Genomic DNA, 19247 nt, shown 5'->3' on the forward strand with positions numbered 1-19247 from the left:
CAGAGTCCATAAGACTGTTCTGTGCATCTGTGTCTCTTATTCTGTCTCGCATATAGGGTTATCGTTGCCATCTATTAAATTCCATATATATGCATTAATATACTGTATTGGTGTTTTTCTTTCTGGCTTACTTCACTCTGTATAATGGGCTCCAGTTTCATCCATCTCAATAGAACTGATTCAAATGTATCCTCTTTGTTTTCTTATGTAAGGGTTTACACTAAACTATCTTTGTTTTTTCTTTTTGCACACAGTATAACCTTTGAAAAATTGATGGTTTGGTTGGGTCTTGGAGTTTTATGCTGATGGCTTCAAAATCTACAGCTCTTAATTATCCAGTAGAGATCTAGACCCATATTTCCAGTGAAATGGAGTAGTGTCATGGGTCCTTTCTGAGAATTGGGAGGAAGTGGTGAACTACTGCCTCCTTCTATCCTGCCCCCCCCTACAGACACACCTTTCAGATATGTGTGTGTGGTTGTGCACACGTCTGCCCTTACATGGTCCAGAGGATCACAGACCCTCTTAATTCCAACAATGGATCCTCAGTGAGAATTCCTGTTGTAGAGCTCATCCACCTGGGTATCCCACTGATGCCTCAGTTTAAACCCTTATGATGTCATTCGTAATGTACATTCCTTCTTCTCTCTAATATTTCTCCCAGAATTGCTGCTTAGAAAGTCTATAATTATCTTCATTCCCTATATCTATTCAATTACAGTTTATTCTTTCTTTCTCTAAAAGCCTGTTGGGTTTACTGTTCTGATATTCTCATCGGTAGTAGCTTTCTCCAGTAGTTATTCTCTTATATACTGCTATAGATTTGACTTTCTAGTTTTTCTATCTTTAACCTAGATCCCTTTCAGTTATTCCTACTTTATTACTACCAGATTAATTTTTTTTTATTAAACTTTTTTTGCTCAAACAGTACAGGAGGGTCTCAAGTTGGGGAGGGTAATTTGCTGCACAATTGTGCCTTCCCCTCATATTAATCACCAGATTTAAACATTTTTAACCATTTCTAATTTAAGTACTTTTGATGAGTTCTTCCATAATAATTTTTTTATATTTCTATTTCTTGATTAGTCACATTACAGAGAGTAACTATTGAATCTTTGCTATGAAAAATGAAGATTTCTTTACTTCCCCTGCCAATTATGAGTAGTTACTATTTTTAGTTCCTTTAGGGCTTTGCTGGTAGCTCAGCAGTAAAGAATCTGCCTGCCAATGCAGGAGACACAGGTTCGATCCCTGGATCAGGAAGATACCCTGGAGAAGGAAATGTCAACCCACTCCAGTATTCTTGCCTGGAGAATTCCATGGACAGAGGAGCCTGGCGGGTTACAGTCCATGGGGTCGCAGAGAGTCGTGTACAACTGAGTGACTAAACAACAACAGCCTTAGACAATATGTCTTAACTCCTAACTCTGAAAGAGGAGTGCAGTAGTTCTGCACATCCTGCTGCCCCCTTTCTTCCATTCTGCCACCTAGTTTTGACAGACAAGTCATCTTTTTTATTATTTTCAAGGTTTATACATTTGCAGTCTTTCTATTACTGTTATTAAATCTTCGCCTTTATGTTGTAGGTGATCTTTTTTCCCCCTTCCTAGAATCCATTTAACCTTCTTGCTAGCCATAGTAGTCTGAGTTTTCACCAAGATTTGATTAGATTAGATTTTGGGGTCCTCCCCTATTTATTAAGCTCAATACTTAGTGGACTGTTTCTGTTTAAGACTTATCCACAACTCCTAAATTTTTAAGAAATTTTAATTTCTTTAACCATTTTCCCTCTGTTCTCTTTTTGGGATGTTCCTGCTGATCAAATGCTGGGTTATTTCCTTATGATGTTTGTGTTTTCTCATTTCCTGCCTCTGTTTCTTTGTTCTGTATTCCTGATGATATTTTTTAAGATACTTATTTATTTATTTATGGCTACATCCAGTCTTAGCTGTGGTGCACAGGCTTAGGAGTGCATGGGCTCTGTAATTTGTGGTGCACAGGCTTAGTTGCTCTTAGGCATATGAGATCTTAGTTCCCTGACCAGGGATCGAACCTTTGTCCCTAGCATTGGCAGGCAGATTCTTAATCACTGGACCACCAGGGAAGTCCCTTCTTGGTGATATTTTTAACTGTACGTTCTAGACCAGAACTGTCCAGTAGAAATATAAGCTACATACTAAAATTTTTCTAATAGCCGTACTAGCAAAAGTAAAAAGAAACATAAAATTATTTTTAATAACTTTATTTTAATCCATTATGTCCAAAATATCATCATTTGAAAGTGAAATAAGTATAGAAATTATAAGATATTTTACATTCTGGTTTTTCATACTGAATCTTCCAAACTCGGTGTGTATTTTTTTGCACTTGTAGCATGTTTCTGTTCAGGCTGGCCACAGTATGAGTGCTCTAGAGGCATATGGCTCTTGGCCACCTGATTGAACAACACAGTGGTTGATCTTCTGTAATTCAGTTTTATTCTCCAAGAGCCTTTTGTTGGGGTGCTGTGCTTAGTTGCTTAGTCGTGTCCCACTCTTTTGTGACCCCACGGACTGCAGCTCCCCAGGCTCCTCTGTCCATGGGGATTCTCTAGGCAAGAATACTGGAGTGGGCTGCCGTGCCCTCCTAGGTTTGTTGGGGCGGGAGGGCAACAGTTATTCCTTTTTCAAAACAGTGTGTTCTAAATTCTTGATTGTATCTTCAAACTTTCTGGTTTCTCTTCCTTTGCTTGAATTATCTCCTTCCTATAGAGTGGTGGTGTTTGCCTTACTGATTTTACTCAAATATCTGGTAATCTTTAGTGGTCTCAATGACATTAGTACTTGGCTTTGGTTTCCTCATGGGGTTTGGGTGTATATGGATAGCATTCTTCCTAGGTTGAGAGCTGCCAGGGGTCTGTGCAGGTGGCCAGGCAGACAGACTGACAGGCTCTCCTTTGGGGTACAAGAGCAGGGAGCAGACAGGCCTCAGCCCAACAAAGCTGAGATACCTGTAGTTCCACCAGACCTCCTAACTTCTCTGAGGCAGTTAGTTCAGTTTGTCTGGTGGACGGTATTCTGTGGTAAATGCCATTTGATCAGTGCCATTCCATCCGTTGAGCTGTGGGTAGGGAGCAGAGGGGTGACTGGTGCATTTTCTTCAGATAATGTGTGTGTTTCTTCATCAGCTTGATTATGGTTGTGTTGCACACTCCCATTCTCTCTTATCTGCTCATCTCAAGTTAGGTCCTCCCCAGCTTCTTCTCATGTCTGCTTCAGCCATCCTCCGTGCGTGTTCTGGACTCTGGATGCCTCCACTCTTCAGTCCAGTCGTGTTCCAGGCTAAGTGTTTTGTTCCAAGTGCTTACAGTACATGCAGGTGAGGAGCGGTGGACAAAAAGCCTCACCCTAATCAGAGAATAGAGGGAATGTGGCATGGAGTAGTAGAATGTGGTCAGTGCTGTGGGGAGAAATAGAGCTGAATAAAGGGAATATATGTTTAGGGAAGGCAGGGGAAGTGGTTATAACTTTAAAGAGGTTGGTTGGAGTACATCTTCTAGCAATGAACGGAAAGAGTTAGCGGAGTAGATGTCTGGGTAAGCGCGTTGCAGCAGAGGAAATGGTTCTGCAAAGCCTTAAGGCAGGACTGTGCTCACGTGTGTAGGGAGAAACAAGGAGATGTTGAGGCTTTAGCCGAGAGAACAGGAGCAAAAAAGGAGAGTCGTATCATGCAGGACCTTGCAGGCGATTATAAATAATTTATCTTTTATTCTGAGAGAAATGAAGGACCCATTGGATGATTTTGATGGGAATGATCTGGCTTAAAATTTTAGCAGAATTAGTCTGGCAGCTCTAATTCTGTTAATCATGAGATTCCCTGGTGGCTCAGTTGGTAAAGAGTCTGCTTGCAATGCGGGGGACCAGAGTTCGATCCCTGGGTCAGGAAGATCCCTTGGAGAAGGAAATGGCAACCCACTCCAGTATTCTTGCCTGGAAAATCCCGCGGACCAAGGAGCCTGGTGGGCTATAGTCCATGGGGTCTCAAAGAGTTGGACACGACTGAGCGATTTCACCTTTTAGTCTGGCTGCTCTGTTGAGACCTTAACTAGGTGGGAGATAATGGTGGCTTCCTCAGGTAGTGGGAGCAGTGAAGAAGGTCCTCACATCTTCTGGTGGACTGACTGTACGTGGGTGTGAGAGAAGAGGAGTTGTGGCTTTTAACGTAATCTCGTGGGAAGGATGAAATTACTATGAACTGAAATGGGCAAGACTGAGTAGATTTTGTTGGGAGAGATCAGATGAATTTTGAAAATGCTACACTTCAAGTAGCGATGTTGACTAGGTAGTTGGGTGTACTAGTCTGTAGAAACTGGGAAAGAATTCTAGACATGTAACTCCCCCCTTACCCTTTCTGTCTTCTGAAAACTTGATGATAAATTTGGTCTATGAAAGACCACGCAATGTAATTTTCTACTTTGTAATGGGTTTGTTTATGCACACTTTTAATTCCATTAGAATTTTGGAGTGGGGAAAGATAGTCTGACTGGGCAAATCTGCCAACTTGAATAAGAGTCCAGGCACTCCTGTCACTCGCTGCCTGCATTCTGGTGGCCAGCTGTCCTTACATCCAGCTCAGTTCTTTGGCCTGGAGAGCCCCTCCGTGAGTCTCTTTCCTCTGTATGATGTCTATACACCATACTCTGCTTTTCCCTCTGCGCTTGCCTGAGTATCATTTTACCTCTTCTGTCCTGCCCTTCTTGTTCTTTCTGTCTTGTCATTTTTCTTTAGACTCTTCTCCAGGTATTTTAATGGTTTTCTTTGCTGAACTCCTACAATTTAACCACACGCTTTTTATATTTTATTGTTTGTTATTTATTTTACAGATGAGTCTTAACCTCTACAGTAAACATTGTTGGCTACTTGAGAGTAGGGATCTGAATAAAGTTTTTAATAAAAAGCCAAAAAGCTAGTGGTACTGAGTTCATTTATATGTAGGTATTGGGACATAACAGGCAGAAAATAGGAGTTCATAAGGTTGTTGGGACCATTAAATAAGATAATATGCACCCTTTTCATGTTGCCTGGGCTCTTCTGTCTGTGCTCTGAGAGCCGGTGGGAAGCATTCCTGATGAGATGCTCTCTAAGCTGTGCCTTGAAGAGGGAGTGAAGTAGGAATCTGAATCTGATTTCTGAAGAATTGGCTTTTGTTTGGGACAGTCCATTGGACATTGAGGAACTTCATTTGCACTTTAGGGACATCAGGTATATAATGTGAAGACAAGGAATGGCCATCTGCTTTCTGGTTTCTGCAGTTTTGTTGATGAGTGGTGTTACAAATTGAATACTGTCTCCCAAGAAATCCACTACCTCAAAATGTAACTTTTTGGAAATAGAGTTGTTACTTATGATGAGGTCATACTAGAGTGAGATGGACCCCCTTTGTCCAACATGACTCGTGTCCTTATAAGAAGATGAGAAAGTTAGATAGAACAGAAGCAAGATAACCATGTGAAGACACAAACACCATGTAAAGATGGAGGCAGAGACTAAGTGATCCTTCTGAAAGGCAAGGAATGCCAAGAATTACCGGCCTTCCTGAGAAGGAAGAGGAAGGCATGGACCAGACTCTTCCCCTGGGGCCCTTAGAAGGAACCAGCCCTGCCAACACCTTGATCTCAGACTTTAACCTCATACTGAGGGAGTGAGTTTCTGTTGTTTTAAGCCACCTAGATTGTGGTTCTTTATTATGGCAACCATAAAAACCAATATAGGTAGGTGGTCACTAAATTAGTAGACCAGCAGAAGCTAAACTGACCCAGGACAATGAAGAGAAGATGTGGGTGAGAGGCCATACTGGAGGGGGGATGAGTGAAAGCCGCCAACTTGGTCTTTCCCTTGCTCAGTTGGCGTCATTGGCAGCCAGACCTGTAGGACTCAGGTGAGGAACTTGAAGAGCCCTCCTCGAGAAACTTGCTCAGCCAAGAGAAAAATCAAAGATGTTGCCATCCAAGGTCCTTCCCAGTGAAGCTCTTTTTTTTAAGGCCTTCTGAATCAGCTTTAGTACTGCTTATAAATGTGAGTGGACAGCCAGGGATCATCATGTCTTTAAGGACAGCTTCTACAACATGAAGACAGATCAAAACAAACAAAAAATTGATATTGGAGGAAATAGATGTAATAACAGGGAAAAGAAGAAAACCTAAAAATATACTATAATAGCTTCAGAGAACTAAGAATATATTTCATTCATAAAGCAAACATTTTTAGCTATTTTAGACTTCGCTGATATTCCAGAGATATTGCTCTCCTAATGTGGCAGGAGGTGGGAATCGGGTTCGATCCCTGGTCAGGGAACTGGATCCTGCATGTCAGAGCTTAAAGATCCCATATACTGAAACCAAGACCTGATACAGGAAAAAAATATGTGTGTGTGTGTATCTATATACAATATATCTATATGTGTATATATCTATATGTGTGTATCTATATACAAATATATATGTGTGTATGTATATTGTATATAGATACAAGTATCTATATATTAAAAAGAATCAGAGTGTAAGGAAATGTACTTAGAAAAATTTTTTGAAACAGCATTAATTTTAATAATAGGAGGTTTGAGAAATAAGACTGAGGAAATTGTCCTGAAAATAGCAGTAAAAGAGGTAGTATATGAGTATATAGTATATGAGATAGTATATGAAGGAAAAAAAATTAAAAAAGATCAGATTAGGTGGCACACCATCCAAATAATAGGAATTTTAGGAGGACAAAGATCAAAAATGTGAGGAAATGGAACCTGCAAACAAATAATATAAGGAAATTTCCTGGAATTCAGTGACCTGATCATGGTCAGGGGTGCTGACTTTTTCTGAAAAGGGCCAGACAGTAAAGGTCTTAGACTTTGTGGGCCACAAGGTCTCTGTGGCATTAGTTCATCTCTACCCCTGTAGCTTTGTAGGATGGGCCAAAATTTTCTGGGGGAAGAGAAAGAGTAAGCAAACAAACAAAAATAGATCACGTGATATATTTGACTTTGTTGAGAGGGTCTAGAGTTCTGATGGAGAGTTTGGGGTAGGTATAGAAAAAAAGAATCAAATTCTGAAAATAGCCATTTTTTTAACACCGGTGTTAAAGGAATTGTTCTGGAAAGTAAATATAGTCAGCATGAGTAAGTTAAGGGGCTGCTGATGTATCCAAAGTGCTGTCATGACTTTATTGGGAGAATAAGGAAGGTAAGATTTTTAGGAGGGTTAGAGGGGCTGGGAATTAAGTCATTTATGTAGTACTAAGTCAGTAGATAACTTGTAAATCTGAAAGACTAAGAAGTATTAGTTCTAAACAAATAAATTAGTTAGAAACGTAAATATCAAAAGTGTTGAATGTAGTTGTTTCTGGGGAGAGAAATCAGAGTGATGAACAGTTAAGAAGAGGATTAGTGTGATGGATTCAGTTCGGTCACTCAGTCATGTCTGACTCTTTGCAACCCCATGGACTGCAGCAAGCCAGGCTTCCCTGTCCATCACCAACTCCCAGAGCTTGCTCAAACTCAGGTCCAAAAAGTCGGTAATGCTGTCCAACCATCTCACCCTCTATCGTCCCCTTCTCCTCCTGCCTTCAGTCTTTCCCAGCATCAGGGTCTTATCCAAGAAATCAACTCTTTGTATCAGGTGGCCAACGTATTAGAGCTTCAGCTGCAGCATCAGTCCTTCTAGTGAGTATTCAGGGCTGATTTCCTTTATGATTGACTGGTTTGATATCTTTGCTGTCCAAGGGGCCCTTAAGAGTCTTCTCCAACACCACAGTTCAAAAGCAATCAATTCTTTGGTGCTCAGCTTTCTTTATGGTCCAACTCTCACATCCATACATGACTACTGGAAAAATCATAGCTTAGGCTAGACTGACCTTTGTTGACAAAGTAATGTTTCTCCTTTTTAATATGCTGTCTAGTTTGGTCATAGCTTTTCTTCCAAGTAGCAAGCATCTTTTAATTTCATGGCTGCAGTCACCATCTGCAGTGATTTTGGAGCTCAAAAACATAAAGTCTGCCACTGTTTCCCCATCTATTTGCCGTGAAGTGATAGGACTGGATGCCATGATCTTCCTTTTTTGAATGTTGAGGTTTAAGCCAGCTTTTTCATTCTCCTCTCTCACTTTCATCAAGAAGTTCTTTAATTCCTCTTTGCTTTCTGCCATAGGGTGGTGTCATCTGCATATCTGAGTTTATTGATATTTCTCCTAGAAATCTTGATTCTAGCTTGTGCTTCATCCAATCTAGCATTTAACATGATGTACTCTGCATAGAAGTTGAATAAGCAGGGTGACAAAATACAGCCTTGACGTACTCCTTTCCCAGTTTGGAACCAGTCTGTTGTTCCATGTCCAGTTCTAACCGTTGCTTCTTGACCTGCATACAGATTTCTAAGGAGGCAGGTCATGTGGTCTGGTATTCCTATCTCTTGAAGAATTTTCCACAGTTTGTTGTGATCCGTAAAGTCAAAGGGTTTGGCGTAGTCAAGAAAGCAGAAGTTGATGTTTTTCTGGAACTTGCTTCCTTTTTCTATGATCCAACAGATGTTGGCAATTTGATCCCTGGTTCCTCTGCCTTTTCTAAATCCAACTTGAACATCTGGAAGTTCATGGTTCATGTACTGTTGAAGCCTGGCTTGGAGAATTTTGAGCATTACTTTACTAGCGTGTGAGATGAGGGCAGTTGTGTGGTAGTTTGAACATTCTTTGGAATTGTCATTCTTTGGCATTGGAATGAAAACTGACCTTTTCCAGTCCTGTGGCCACTGTTGAGTTTTCCAAATTTGCTGGCATATTGAGTGCAGCACTTTCACAGCATCATCTTTTAGGATTTGAAATAGCTCAACACGAATTCCATCACCTCCACTAGCTTTGTTCATAGTGATGCTTCCTAAGGCCCACTTGACTTCTCATTCCAGGATATCTAGCTCTAGGTGAGTGATCACACCATCACAGTTATCTGGGTCATGAATATCTTTTTTGTACAATTCTTCTGTGTATTCTTGCCACCTCTTCTTCATATCTTCTGCTTCTTTTAGGTCCATACCATTTCTGTCCTTTATTGTGCCCATCTTTGCATAAAATATTCCCTTGGTACCTCTAATTTTCTTGAAGAGCTCTCTAGTCGTTCCCATTCTGTTGTTTTCCTCTATTTCTTTGCATTGATCACTGAGGAAGGCTTTCGTATCTCTCCTTGCTATTCTTTGGAACTCTGCATTTAGATGGATATATCTTTCCTTTTCTCCTCTGCCTTTTGCTTCTCTTCTTTCCCCAGCCATTTGTAAGGCCTCCTCAGACAACCGTTTTGCCTTTTTTGCATTTCTTTTTCTTGGGGATGTTGGGGATGGTCTTGATCACCACCTCCTGTACAATGTCTCGTACCTCCGCCCTTAGTTCTTCAGGCACTCTGTTAAATCTAATCCCCTGAATATGTGTCTCTTCCACTGTATAATCATAAGGGATTTGATTTAGGCCATACCTGAATGGTCTAGTGGTTTTCCCTACTTTCTTCAATTTAAGTCTGAATTTGGCAGTAAGGAGCTTATTATCTGAGCTACAGTCAGCTCCCGGTCTTGTTTTTGCTGACTGTATGGAGCTTCTCCATCTTCAGCTGCAGAGTATAATCAGTCTGATTTCAGTATTGATCTTCTGGTGATGTCCATGTGTAGAGTCATCTTTCGTGTTGTTGGAAGAGGGTGTTTGCTATGACCAGTGCGTTCTCTTGGCAAAACTCTGTTAGCCTTTGCCCTGTTTCAGTTTGTACGCCCAAGGCCAAACTTGCCTGTTATTCCAGGTATCTCATGACTTCCTACTTTTGCATTCCAGTCCCTATGATGAAAATGACATCTTTTTTTGGGTGTTAGTTCTAGGAGGTCTTGTAGGTCATCATAGAACCGTTCAACTTCAGCTTCTTCGGCGTTACTTGTCGGGACATAGACTTGGATTACTGTGATACGCAATATTGTTCTTTACAGTGTCAGACTTTACTTCCATTGCCAGTCACATCCATAACTAGGAGATGTTTTCGCTTTGGCTCCGTCTCTTCGTTCTTTCTGGAGTTATTTCTCCCCTCTTCTCCAGTAGCATATTGGACACCTAACAACCTGGGGAGTTCGTCTTTCAGCGTCCTATCTTTTTGCCTTTTCATACTGTTCATGGGGTTCTCAAGGCAAGAATACTGAAGTGGTTTGCCATTCCCTTCTCCAGTGGACCACGTTTTGTCAGAACTCTCCACTATGACCTGTCCGTCTTGGGTGGCCCTACAGAGCATGGCTCATAGTTTGATTGAGTTAGACAAGGCTGTGATCCGTGTCATCAATTTGGTTAGTTTTCCATGAGTGTTGGATCAGTGTTTCATTATAAACTTTGTAACACTTCGACCTTTTAAACTATTTTATAAGTTTAATTTTAAAATTTTTCATGAGGGTAAAATTGAGTTGATAAAATGAATGTTTACTTTAGATGTTAAACCTTATTAGTCCAATACTTTTGCTATAGTAAGATGATGATAGTATAGTTTTCTATTCATATATTGTGTGTCATTTGTTAATACCAATTGCTGATTCCTACTCATACTATTAATTTGGCTTCCTTGGCTGACTGATGAAAAAACATATTCTAAGAAACATGAGTCAGTCCTTTGTCAGTCTCAGCATAGAACTTAATTTAGTTAGTATCTATAAATAGTTTGCAAATCAGCACTACTACCTGAAAGTTATAAGAGGGGAGTAATAACCCCAGCACAGAAGTAGGAGTTGCAACGATGAGAGTGTACAGCCCTCCGGTTAGCCTTCAGAGGCAAGATGGACCAAGAGTTGACCGCCTTGTCTTGTGAGTATTGTCTCCTGCCTCAGGAGTTTTGAAATATTAAAAACTTTATTATCTTGTTTAGTTTTATCCATTGTTTGTTTGTTTACTAATAGAGAATTGAAATGCGTACATTTTATTTATGCAGTTTTATTTTCTGTCAAATGTTGGTAGCATTAGTGTTACTGAATGTTATCAACCTAGAGCATTTTTCCTAATCCGCCCTCCTACTTCATTATGTTGAAATTTAAGTTACTTTTCATTTACCTAATGCTGTTTTTTTGTTGAACATAAGGCTGAATGAAATATATTTTCAGTTTTTTATATAGATTTTGCTTGCTGTAAGAAAAGTAAGCCTTTGTGTTAACATAAACTAAATATGTGTCTAAGTATATAAAAAAGCTATTGATCTTATTGTTTTCTGGTGCTTTGTGCATTCTCTTAACATTTGGGGATAACTCTTCTCAGAAAGAAATAGATATTTTGATGGTGGGAAGAATTTTTCCCGATAGTTTTAAGTGCTCTTTATGGCTATAATAGTCATTTGCACTATTTTTTTTTAATGAAAAAATATATTTTCTCAGAAACTTTTAGATTGTTGTAAAATGCATATCCAAAAGAAAAATTAGTCTCCAGAATGTTTCCATCATTCAGAAATAGGGCCTGTGTACTTTGAAAAAATTTTCAGTTGGAAACAGTCATTTGTAGTTAGAACTCTGGGAAGAAGAATCATGTGCATTTCCAGTGTGTGAGTTGGCAGTGATATTTCTAAAAAAAGCAGTTTATAAATCTGGGAACTGTCCCCCTAAAAAGATATACAAATGTCTTGCTTTAGAAGTCAAAACATGAAAGTCAGTAGATTTATATATACCATCCAATTTAGGTGGGAATTATTCATTCCACTATGGATTTGTAAGCCTGCGATTTTGACACACAACTTGGGAAACTATGTTTAGATGTGTTTCTTTTCAGTGAGCAGGCTAAAAATTAGAGACTTCAAACACTTTTTCTTTCTTGCATCTTTCTTACTTTCAAATCAAAAAATATAAATAACAGAATCTCCTGCCACTGTAAGAACCACCTACATAAGTCTTCTGTCAGTGAACTTGGATGATCTTTCTGGAATTGTGCTCTTTTCTTACATCAGTATATTCTTTTTCTTTCATAGCCTGAAAACCCAGGTATTATAACATGTGGAACTGTTCTTTTAAGTCAGGATATACTGGTTCTTAATGCCATTATTTAATAATTCTTTCAGATTCACTTTACTCGTACCTGGTCTTCTACCTGTGCTTTAAGCTTATTTTTTTGTGTTAAAAGTGGCCTAGAGAAGCAGCCATTAACTGGGGGGTTAAAAAAAAAAAAAAACCAAGTATTTGGATGAGAAATGAAATGTAGTCTTATCATATTAATAATGTAAACTCTGAATGACTATTGATATAACCAAAAATCACTATTTTCCCATGACTATGTTGAGAAAAGCCTTTGTGTGGTAAGGGAGTTGCCAAGAGACATCTTATGTCAGTAGACATATTTTATAAAATTAAAATAATGAAAAGAACTGACATATCTAAAGAAACAGCCAAAAGAGTTGACAGTAATTATCTCTGATATTTTGGAAACTGAGATGGGAGGGTTGGAACAGTGCTGCTGCTGCGTTTTTTTCTTACAAACTTTAAAAACCACGTGTTTGTATTATTTTGATAGAATAAAATGAAAGGGGTAGCACAGGATTGTAACAGAGCCTAATAAGTTGAATATTTTAATCATAGATCTTAGTACAGCTACATTAAAAGTTAAATACTTTCCCCTAGCTTCTGTTTTCAAGTATATTCTAACTAGAATAATATGGGTATATCTTTTGTCTTCTGGACCCAGTAGGTTGTTTAGAGTATTACATTTAATATGCTCTTATTTTTTGATGCATGTTGTGTATTTCAAATGCAATATAAGCCCTAGCTGAGTTTATTCATTAGATGCTGGTTATTCAAAAATAATAATTTTCTCTTATTATTAAAAACATCTTCTGAATACACTTATTTCTTGTCCTCATCCCTACAGTGTTATCGTTATCCCTCAGAAACTTTGGCAGCTAGTATTTTATCAAATAGTAGAATGAAGTCAGTTCAGTTCAGTCCAGTTACTCAGTCGTGTCCGACTCTTTTCAACCCCATGAATCGCAGCACGCCAGGCCTCCCTGTCCATCACCACCTCCCGAAGTCTACCCAAATCCATGTCCATCGAGTCAGTGATGCCATCCAACCATCTCATCCTCTGTCGTCCCCTTCTCCTCCTGCCCCTAATCCTTCCCAGCATTAGGATCTTTTCTAATGAGTCAACTCTTTGCATGAGGTGGCCAAAGTATTGGAGTTTGAGCTTCAACATCAGTCCTTCCAATGAACACCCAGGACTGATCTCCTTTAGGATGGACTGGTTGGATCTCCTTGCAGTCCAAGGGACTCTCAAGAGTCTTCTCCAACACCACAGTTCAAAAGCATCAATTCTTCGGCGCTCAGCTTTCTTCACAGTCCAACTCTCACATCCATACATGACCACTGGAAAAACCATAGCCTTGACTAGACGGACCTTTGTTGGCAAAATAATGTCTCTGCTTTTAAATATGCTATCTAGGTTGGTCATAACCTTCCTTCCAAGGAGTAAGCATCTTTTAATTTCATGGCTGCAATCACCATCAGCAGTGATTTTGGAGTCCCAAAAAATAAAGTCTGACACTGTTTCCACTGTTTCCCCGTCTACTTGCCATGAAGCGATGGGACAAGATGCCATCATCTTAGTTTTCTGAACGTTGAGCTTTAAGCCAACTTTTTCACTCTCCTCTTTGACTTTCATCAAGAAGTCAGTAATGTACCCTAAAAATCAGATTTTATTATTTGTCAGTATTTTTAAGCAGCTGTTTCTCTAAGCAGGACTACCATAGGTGTCTTCTGTTTTTCTCTTGCATAATTATTACTATAGCTCACATTTATTGAGTGTTCTTATGCTCCAGGTACTTAATTAAAGAGCTTTCATGACACTATCTCATTTCATCTTCCCTCCAATGCTTTGAAATATTTTATGTATAAGATGAATATAACCTTCTATTTTAAATCTTAGGGCAGGTTAATTTTTATAGCAGTTTAATTATTTAAGTTTAGCTGGATACTTGGAGACATTTTCTTGCTCTGTTATATTATGTATGGAAGGTAAAAAAGCAAACTATTTTAGAGCCACATGCAGGAGGCTTCTGCAGGTTTTAGTATAATTGCAGATATTTTTATAGTCATCATTTGAAGTCCTAGAGTTAAGATTTTTAGTCGAATTGAATAAATACTGAGACATTCTACACTTCTTAGATAAGGAGATAAAAATATGACTGTTTTTCTAATTTAATGAAACATTGATAGGATTGAAAGTATAGGTGTTGGCAGAAAGAGTAAATTTAACAAAGTGGTTCTAAAATTTACCTAGAAAGAGTTAAATATCTGAGAATCATCTAGAAAAACTGAAAAAGAAGAGTAATAAGAATGGCTGCATAAATATTAAAGTATACTTTGGGTATCAAAGCATCAAGATATTAGTGCCTTGCCAGACAAGCAAATCCATGCTCCAAAACATTCTGTAAAGTTCAGTAATAGTCAGCACATATAAAGGTGACATCTTAAATCAGGGCTATAAACTATTCAATAATAGGTGCTGTGATATAGGTCACTTCTTCACATGTTAAGCCCAAGACGAATTTCATATGAACTAAGGCTTTTATTGTAAAAAATAAAAGTTTGAAAAAAAATGTTAGCAACTATATAATCTTTTTGTGGGACAGGGCTTCCTAAGAAGAATATAGAAAGCAAATAACATAAAGGAATAATATTACTTGATTTTCTATAGAAAATTAAAAGCCATATTACAAAACAACACTTTTAAAATCAAAGACATAAAGCCATAATAAAAGTTAATACCTATGACCAACGTGACAAAGCATTGTTACCTTTAATATAGAAAAGAACCTTTCAAAGAAATATGGAGTATTAACTCTCCCAAGAGAAAGCTGACCAAAGAACATATGCAGTCCATGCTGATATAAAAATCAGTAAACAAATTGTAAAATATTTAACATCAGTTCAGTTCAGTCATTCAGTTGTGTCCGACTCTTTGCGACCCCATGAAGCGCAGCATGTTAGGCCTCCCTGTCCATCACCAACTCCTGGAGTTTACCCAAACTCATGTCCATTGCAGAGAAGGCAATGGCACCCCACTCCAGTCCTCTTGCCTGGAAAATCCCATGGATGGAGGAGCCTAGTAGGCTGCAGTCCATGGGGTCGCTAGGAGTCCGACACGACTGAGCGACTTCACTTTCACTTTTCACATTCATGCCTTGGAGAAGGAAATGGCAACCCACTCCAGTACTCTTGCCTGGAGAATCCCAGGGACGGGGGAGCCTGGTGGGCGGCCGTCTCTGGGGTCGCACAGAGTCGGACACGACTGAAGCGACTTAGCAACAGCAGCAGCAGCAGCATGTCCATTGAGTCGGTGATGCCATCCAACCATCTCATTCTCTGTCGTCCCCTTCTCCTCCCACCTTCAATCTTTCCCAACATCAGGGTCTTTTCAAATGAGTCAGCTCTTCGTATCAGGTGGCCAAAATATTGGAGTTTCAGCTTCAACATCAGTCCTTCCAGTGACCACCCAGGACTGATTTCCTTTAAGATGGACTGCTTGGTTGGATCTCCTTGCAGTCCAAGGGACTCTCAAGAGTTCAGAAGCATCAATTCTTCGGCACTCAGCTTTCTTTATAGTCCCAGCTCTCACATCCATACATGACTACTGGAGAAACCATAGCCTTGACTTGACTTGACTATTTAACATCAGAAGTAATTAAATAAATGAAAATTGTTACATGATATCAATCATATTAGCAAAGATTAAAAACAATGATAGTATTCAGTGTTAGTGAAAGGAAAGAAAAATGGATATTCTCATATACTATTGGACTGCTGGTGAGTATTAATTGGCACCACTGTTGCTGAAGACAATTTGGAACTGTGTATCAAAAATTTTGATATTTATATATTTTCATCTGGCAAATCTGTGTGGATGGTGATGCTTAAGAAGCAGTTAGAAAATGGTTCAAAGATACGTGAGGATAAATGTTTATTGCCATATTAGTAATAGTATTAGGCTACCCTATTGTACCATAGGAGACTTCTCAAACTATGAACTGAACAGTGGAATGCTACACAGGCATGAAAAGTAAAGGTTCAAAAACTTCACTTAGTGCGTTAAATACCTTTTATAATATATCAAGTAGGAGAGAGGAAAACAGATTTCAGAGTGGTAGCAAAATATCGTTTTATTTGGTTTTGGTTTATATGTGTATTTTTACATGAGGGAAAGTCTGGAAGCATGACTGCCAAAATGTTAATTATACTGATCTCTGGATATGAGACTTAATATGATTTAAAGTTTATTTCTTCTCTTAACTATTTTTTCCCCATTCACCAAACTTTTATTGAGCTATTGCTGTGACTAGCCATTGTATTTTCTGATATGATAAAGTATAATTTGTACAATGAAAATCTGATGTCATTTTAGGAAGGTAATTACAATTTGGAAATATTTTCATTAAATGAAATAATGTCTTGGTTATTAAAGTGGTATGTTCAGTTATTCGTTTCTTTGGACCACTTTTTCCAGGAAAAGTGCAGGATAAAATGTGATACTAGTTTAGTGTGCTGAAGCAGCGAAAATGATCCTAATAAGAGAAATTTTTTTCATTTGTATGTAACATAAGCTGTCTCTACCAAAGATAGGCCTTCTTCTCGTGGAAGAAGAGATGCTGATTGCACGGTCTACACTGCTTTGTATTTAAATAAGAAATAAGGTTCTTGTAGGTTCATTGTGGAAAGAATGGGTTTTTCATTGTGAGTAGCCGTAATTTCCTACTGTTTACTTTCTTATTTCAGGCAACTCCAAGAGCAGCAACGACAAAAGGAGCTGGAGCGGGAAAGGCTGGAGAGAGAAAGAATGGAGAGGGAGAGAATGGAGAGGGAGAGGTTAGAAAGGGAGAGGATGGAGAGGGAGCGGCTGGAACAGGAGCAGCTGGAGAGAGAGAGACAAGAACGGGAGCGTCAGGATCGCCTGGAGCGGGAGAGACAAGAGCGGGAGAGGCTGGAGAGACTGGACCGGGAAAGGCAGGAACGGGAGCGGCAGGAGCAACTAGAGAGGGAGCAGCTGGAGTGGGAGCGAGAGCGGAGAATATCAAATGCTGGTAAGAAGTTTACAAACTGTTCTGTGTTCCTGATGTCTGAGCTTGGTGGTGTTTGGTGGAGTCATAAATTAGGAAGAATATTTAGCATTTGAGATGCTTGGGATTAAGCAGTACGATTCGAAATTAGAAAAAAATACGTGGCGATTGCTACTTTATCTTTTTTTTTTAGTTTTTCTCTGTGTTGCTTTTATTGCTTGGAGACTTAAAGGTCTTGGAAAATTTTATTCTGGCATTCTAATTCTTCTAATGGCCTATAAATTGGCTATAAAGTGTAAATGTATTTTCATGGGAAATATTTTGTGTTAGATGACTTTGGAATATATTTCCCTTTTGAGGTTGCTTCAATTTTCATGAACACTGTAGCTTTCCAGAAATTTGCTTGATTGTGTTCTCAAGTTTTTGAAGGAAAAAAAATACCATCTCTAAAGCTGACTAGTAATTTAAATGTATTGTGAAAAATTAGTGAACATGGCTAAATATGATGGAATTGTATTGAAGGACATAAGGGTAAAGATATGACTAAAAATTTGAGGTATTTTGACATTCATTAAAATTAACATTTATTATAGGATTTAAGAATTTTTCTATTCCATATGATCTATAGCTAAAGTCTCAATGTGGGTTGATTAAATATTGATTGATTAGTTTGTTGAGTTAATTCATTTGTTTTGATTGCTTAGTTATTTTCTGGGATTATAGCCAACATAACTTTTCCACAAATGATCATTGAATTTGGGGGTTTCTAGCCCTTACTGATAAACTTTTTGCTAGTTTCTCTGTTTATTATTTTTAAAAGGCAACTTATTCTTCCTTGTGATCTTATTCATGTAATGTTAATGTCCTTTTAGTGCATAAAATAATGAAGATTAAGACGACTGTATTTTTTGCTGTAACAATAAGCTAATCAGTTTAATTTACTGATCTGTTACTTGATTTAAAGAAAACATACCACCTTTTGGATCTCAAAATTTGTTTATAAGTTAAAACATTCTTGAGTGAAGTCAGTTATTTGCACATGTGCTTTAATTCTCTGGAACTAACTGTAGTCTACATTTGTACATTTTGTCTGAATGCTGGTTTTGTGGCTTTACTAGCTCCCTTTTTCTCTCTCCTTTTTTATCCTGTCTTTCGCCGCTGCTTTCTACCTCTGTCCAGCTCCATCCTCCGACAGCTCCCTGTATAGTGCTCCACTTCCTGAGTATGCCAGTTGCCAGCCTCCTTCAGCACCTCCTCCATCATACGCTAAAGTCATCTCAGCTCCAGTGTCAGAGGCCACTCCTGAATACGCTGTAGTGACCGCTTTGCCACCTACTTCCACACCCCCTACACCACCACTTCGACACTCCGCGACGCGTTTTGCGACATCTCTAGGTTCAGCCTTCCACCCGGTCCTTCCCCACTATGCTACGGTTCCTCGTCCTCTGAACAAAAACTCTCGCCCTTCTTCTCCTGTGAACACACCCTCTCCTCAGCCTCCAGCTGCGAAGCCCTGTGCCTGGCCAACTTCCAATTTTTCGCCCCTCCCTCCATCTCCTCCAGTAATGATTAGCAGCCCCCCAGGCAAAGCCACTGGCCCAAGGCCTGTCCTCCCTGTTTCTGTTTCTTCTCCTGTGCCCCCGATGCCCCCCTCACCAACAGCACCCAACGGGCTGCCTGACTCTGTCCCGCACCCCGTGTCTCCACCGCCTACCTCAGGGCCAGCAGCACCGCCGCCACCGCCGCCTCCACTGCCTTCCCTGGCACCACTCTCACACTGTGGATCTCAAGCTTCTCCTCCTCCTCCTCCGAGCACCCCTCTTGCCTCAACTCCCTCATCCAAGCCTAGTGTTCTCCCTTCTCCCTCTGCAGCTGCCCCTGCCTCTGTGGAGACTCCTCTAAACTCTGTGCTGGGAGACTCCTCTGCTCCTGAGCCAGGCTTGCAGGCAGCCTCTCAGCCGGCCGAGACTCCAGCCCAGCAGGGTAAGGCTTCCCTTATCGTGACTAACCGCTAACCCCTTGAAAATGTTCCACCTCAGACAGCTTCACTTCCCTAGAAGAATGGGGAGGATGGTTTTGAAAAAGTTGAAGGTGGGTTTCTTTCTGTTGGATTGATTGCATTTGGAGAATCAGTAGGAGGAATTTCCCTATTGAGCTAGATTTGGGTTCTTCTGCAGTATTGGAGGTGTTTT

General features: G+C 39.6%; 1 protein-coding gene across 24 annotated transcripts in view; it reads left to right on the plus strand.

Moving 5' to 3' along the window:
- ENAH (ENAH actin regulator) overlaps window positions 1-19247 on the plus strand; it is a 159551-nt gene that overhangs the window by 118495 nt on the left and 21809 nt on the right. For 8 of the 24 annotated variants that reach the window (XM_081491534.1, XM_081491538.1, XM_081491542.1 and 5 more), the window contains 2 exons: window positions 16775-17079; window positions 18235-19038. In XM_081491534.1, coding sequence (XP_081347660.1) covers window positions 16775-17079; window positions 18235-19038 — 1109 coding nt within the window. Of the gene's footprint in view, window positions 1-10755; window positions 10839-16774; window positions 17080-18234; window positions 19039-19247 lie in introns of those variants that run through there. The other 16 variants (XM_081491557.1, XM_081491558.1, XM_081491547.1 and 13 more) reach the window with 4 other exon arrangements.

Source organism: Giraffa tippelskirchi, chromosome 5, assembly GCF_054371585.1.
Source record: "Giraffa tippelskirchi isolate mGirTip1 chromosome 5, T2T-mGirTip1v1.2.pri, whole genome shotgun sequence".
NCBI lineage: Eukaryota > Metazoa > Chordata > Mammalia > Artiodactyla > Giraffidae > Giraffa > Giraffa tippelskirchi.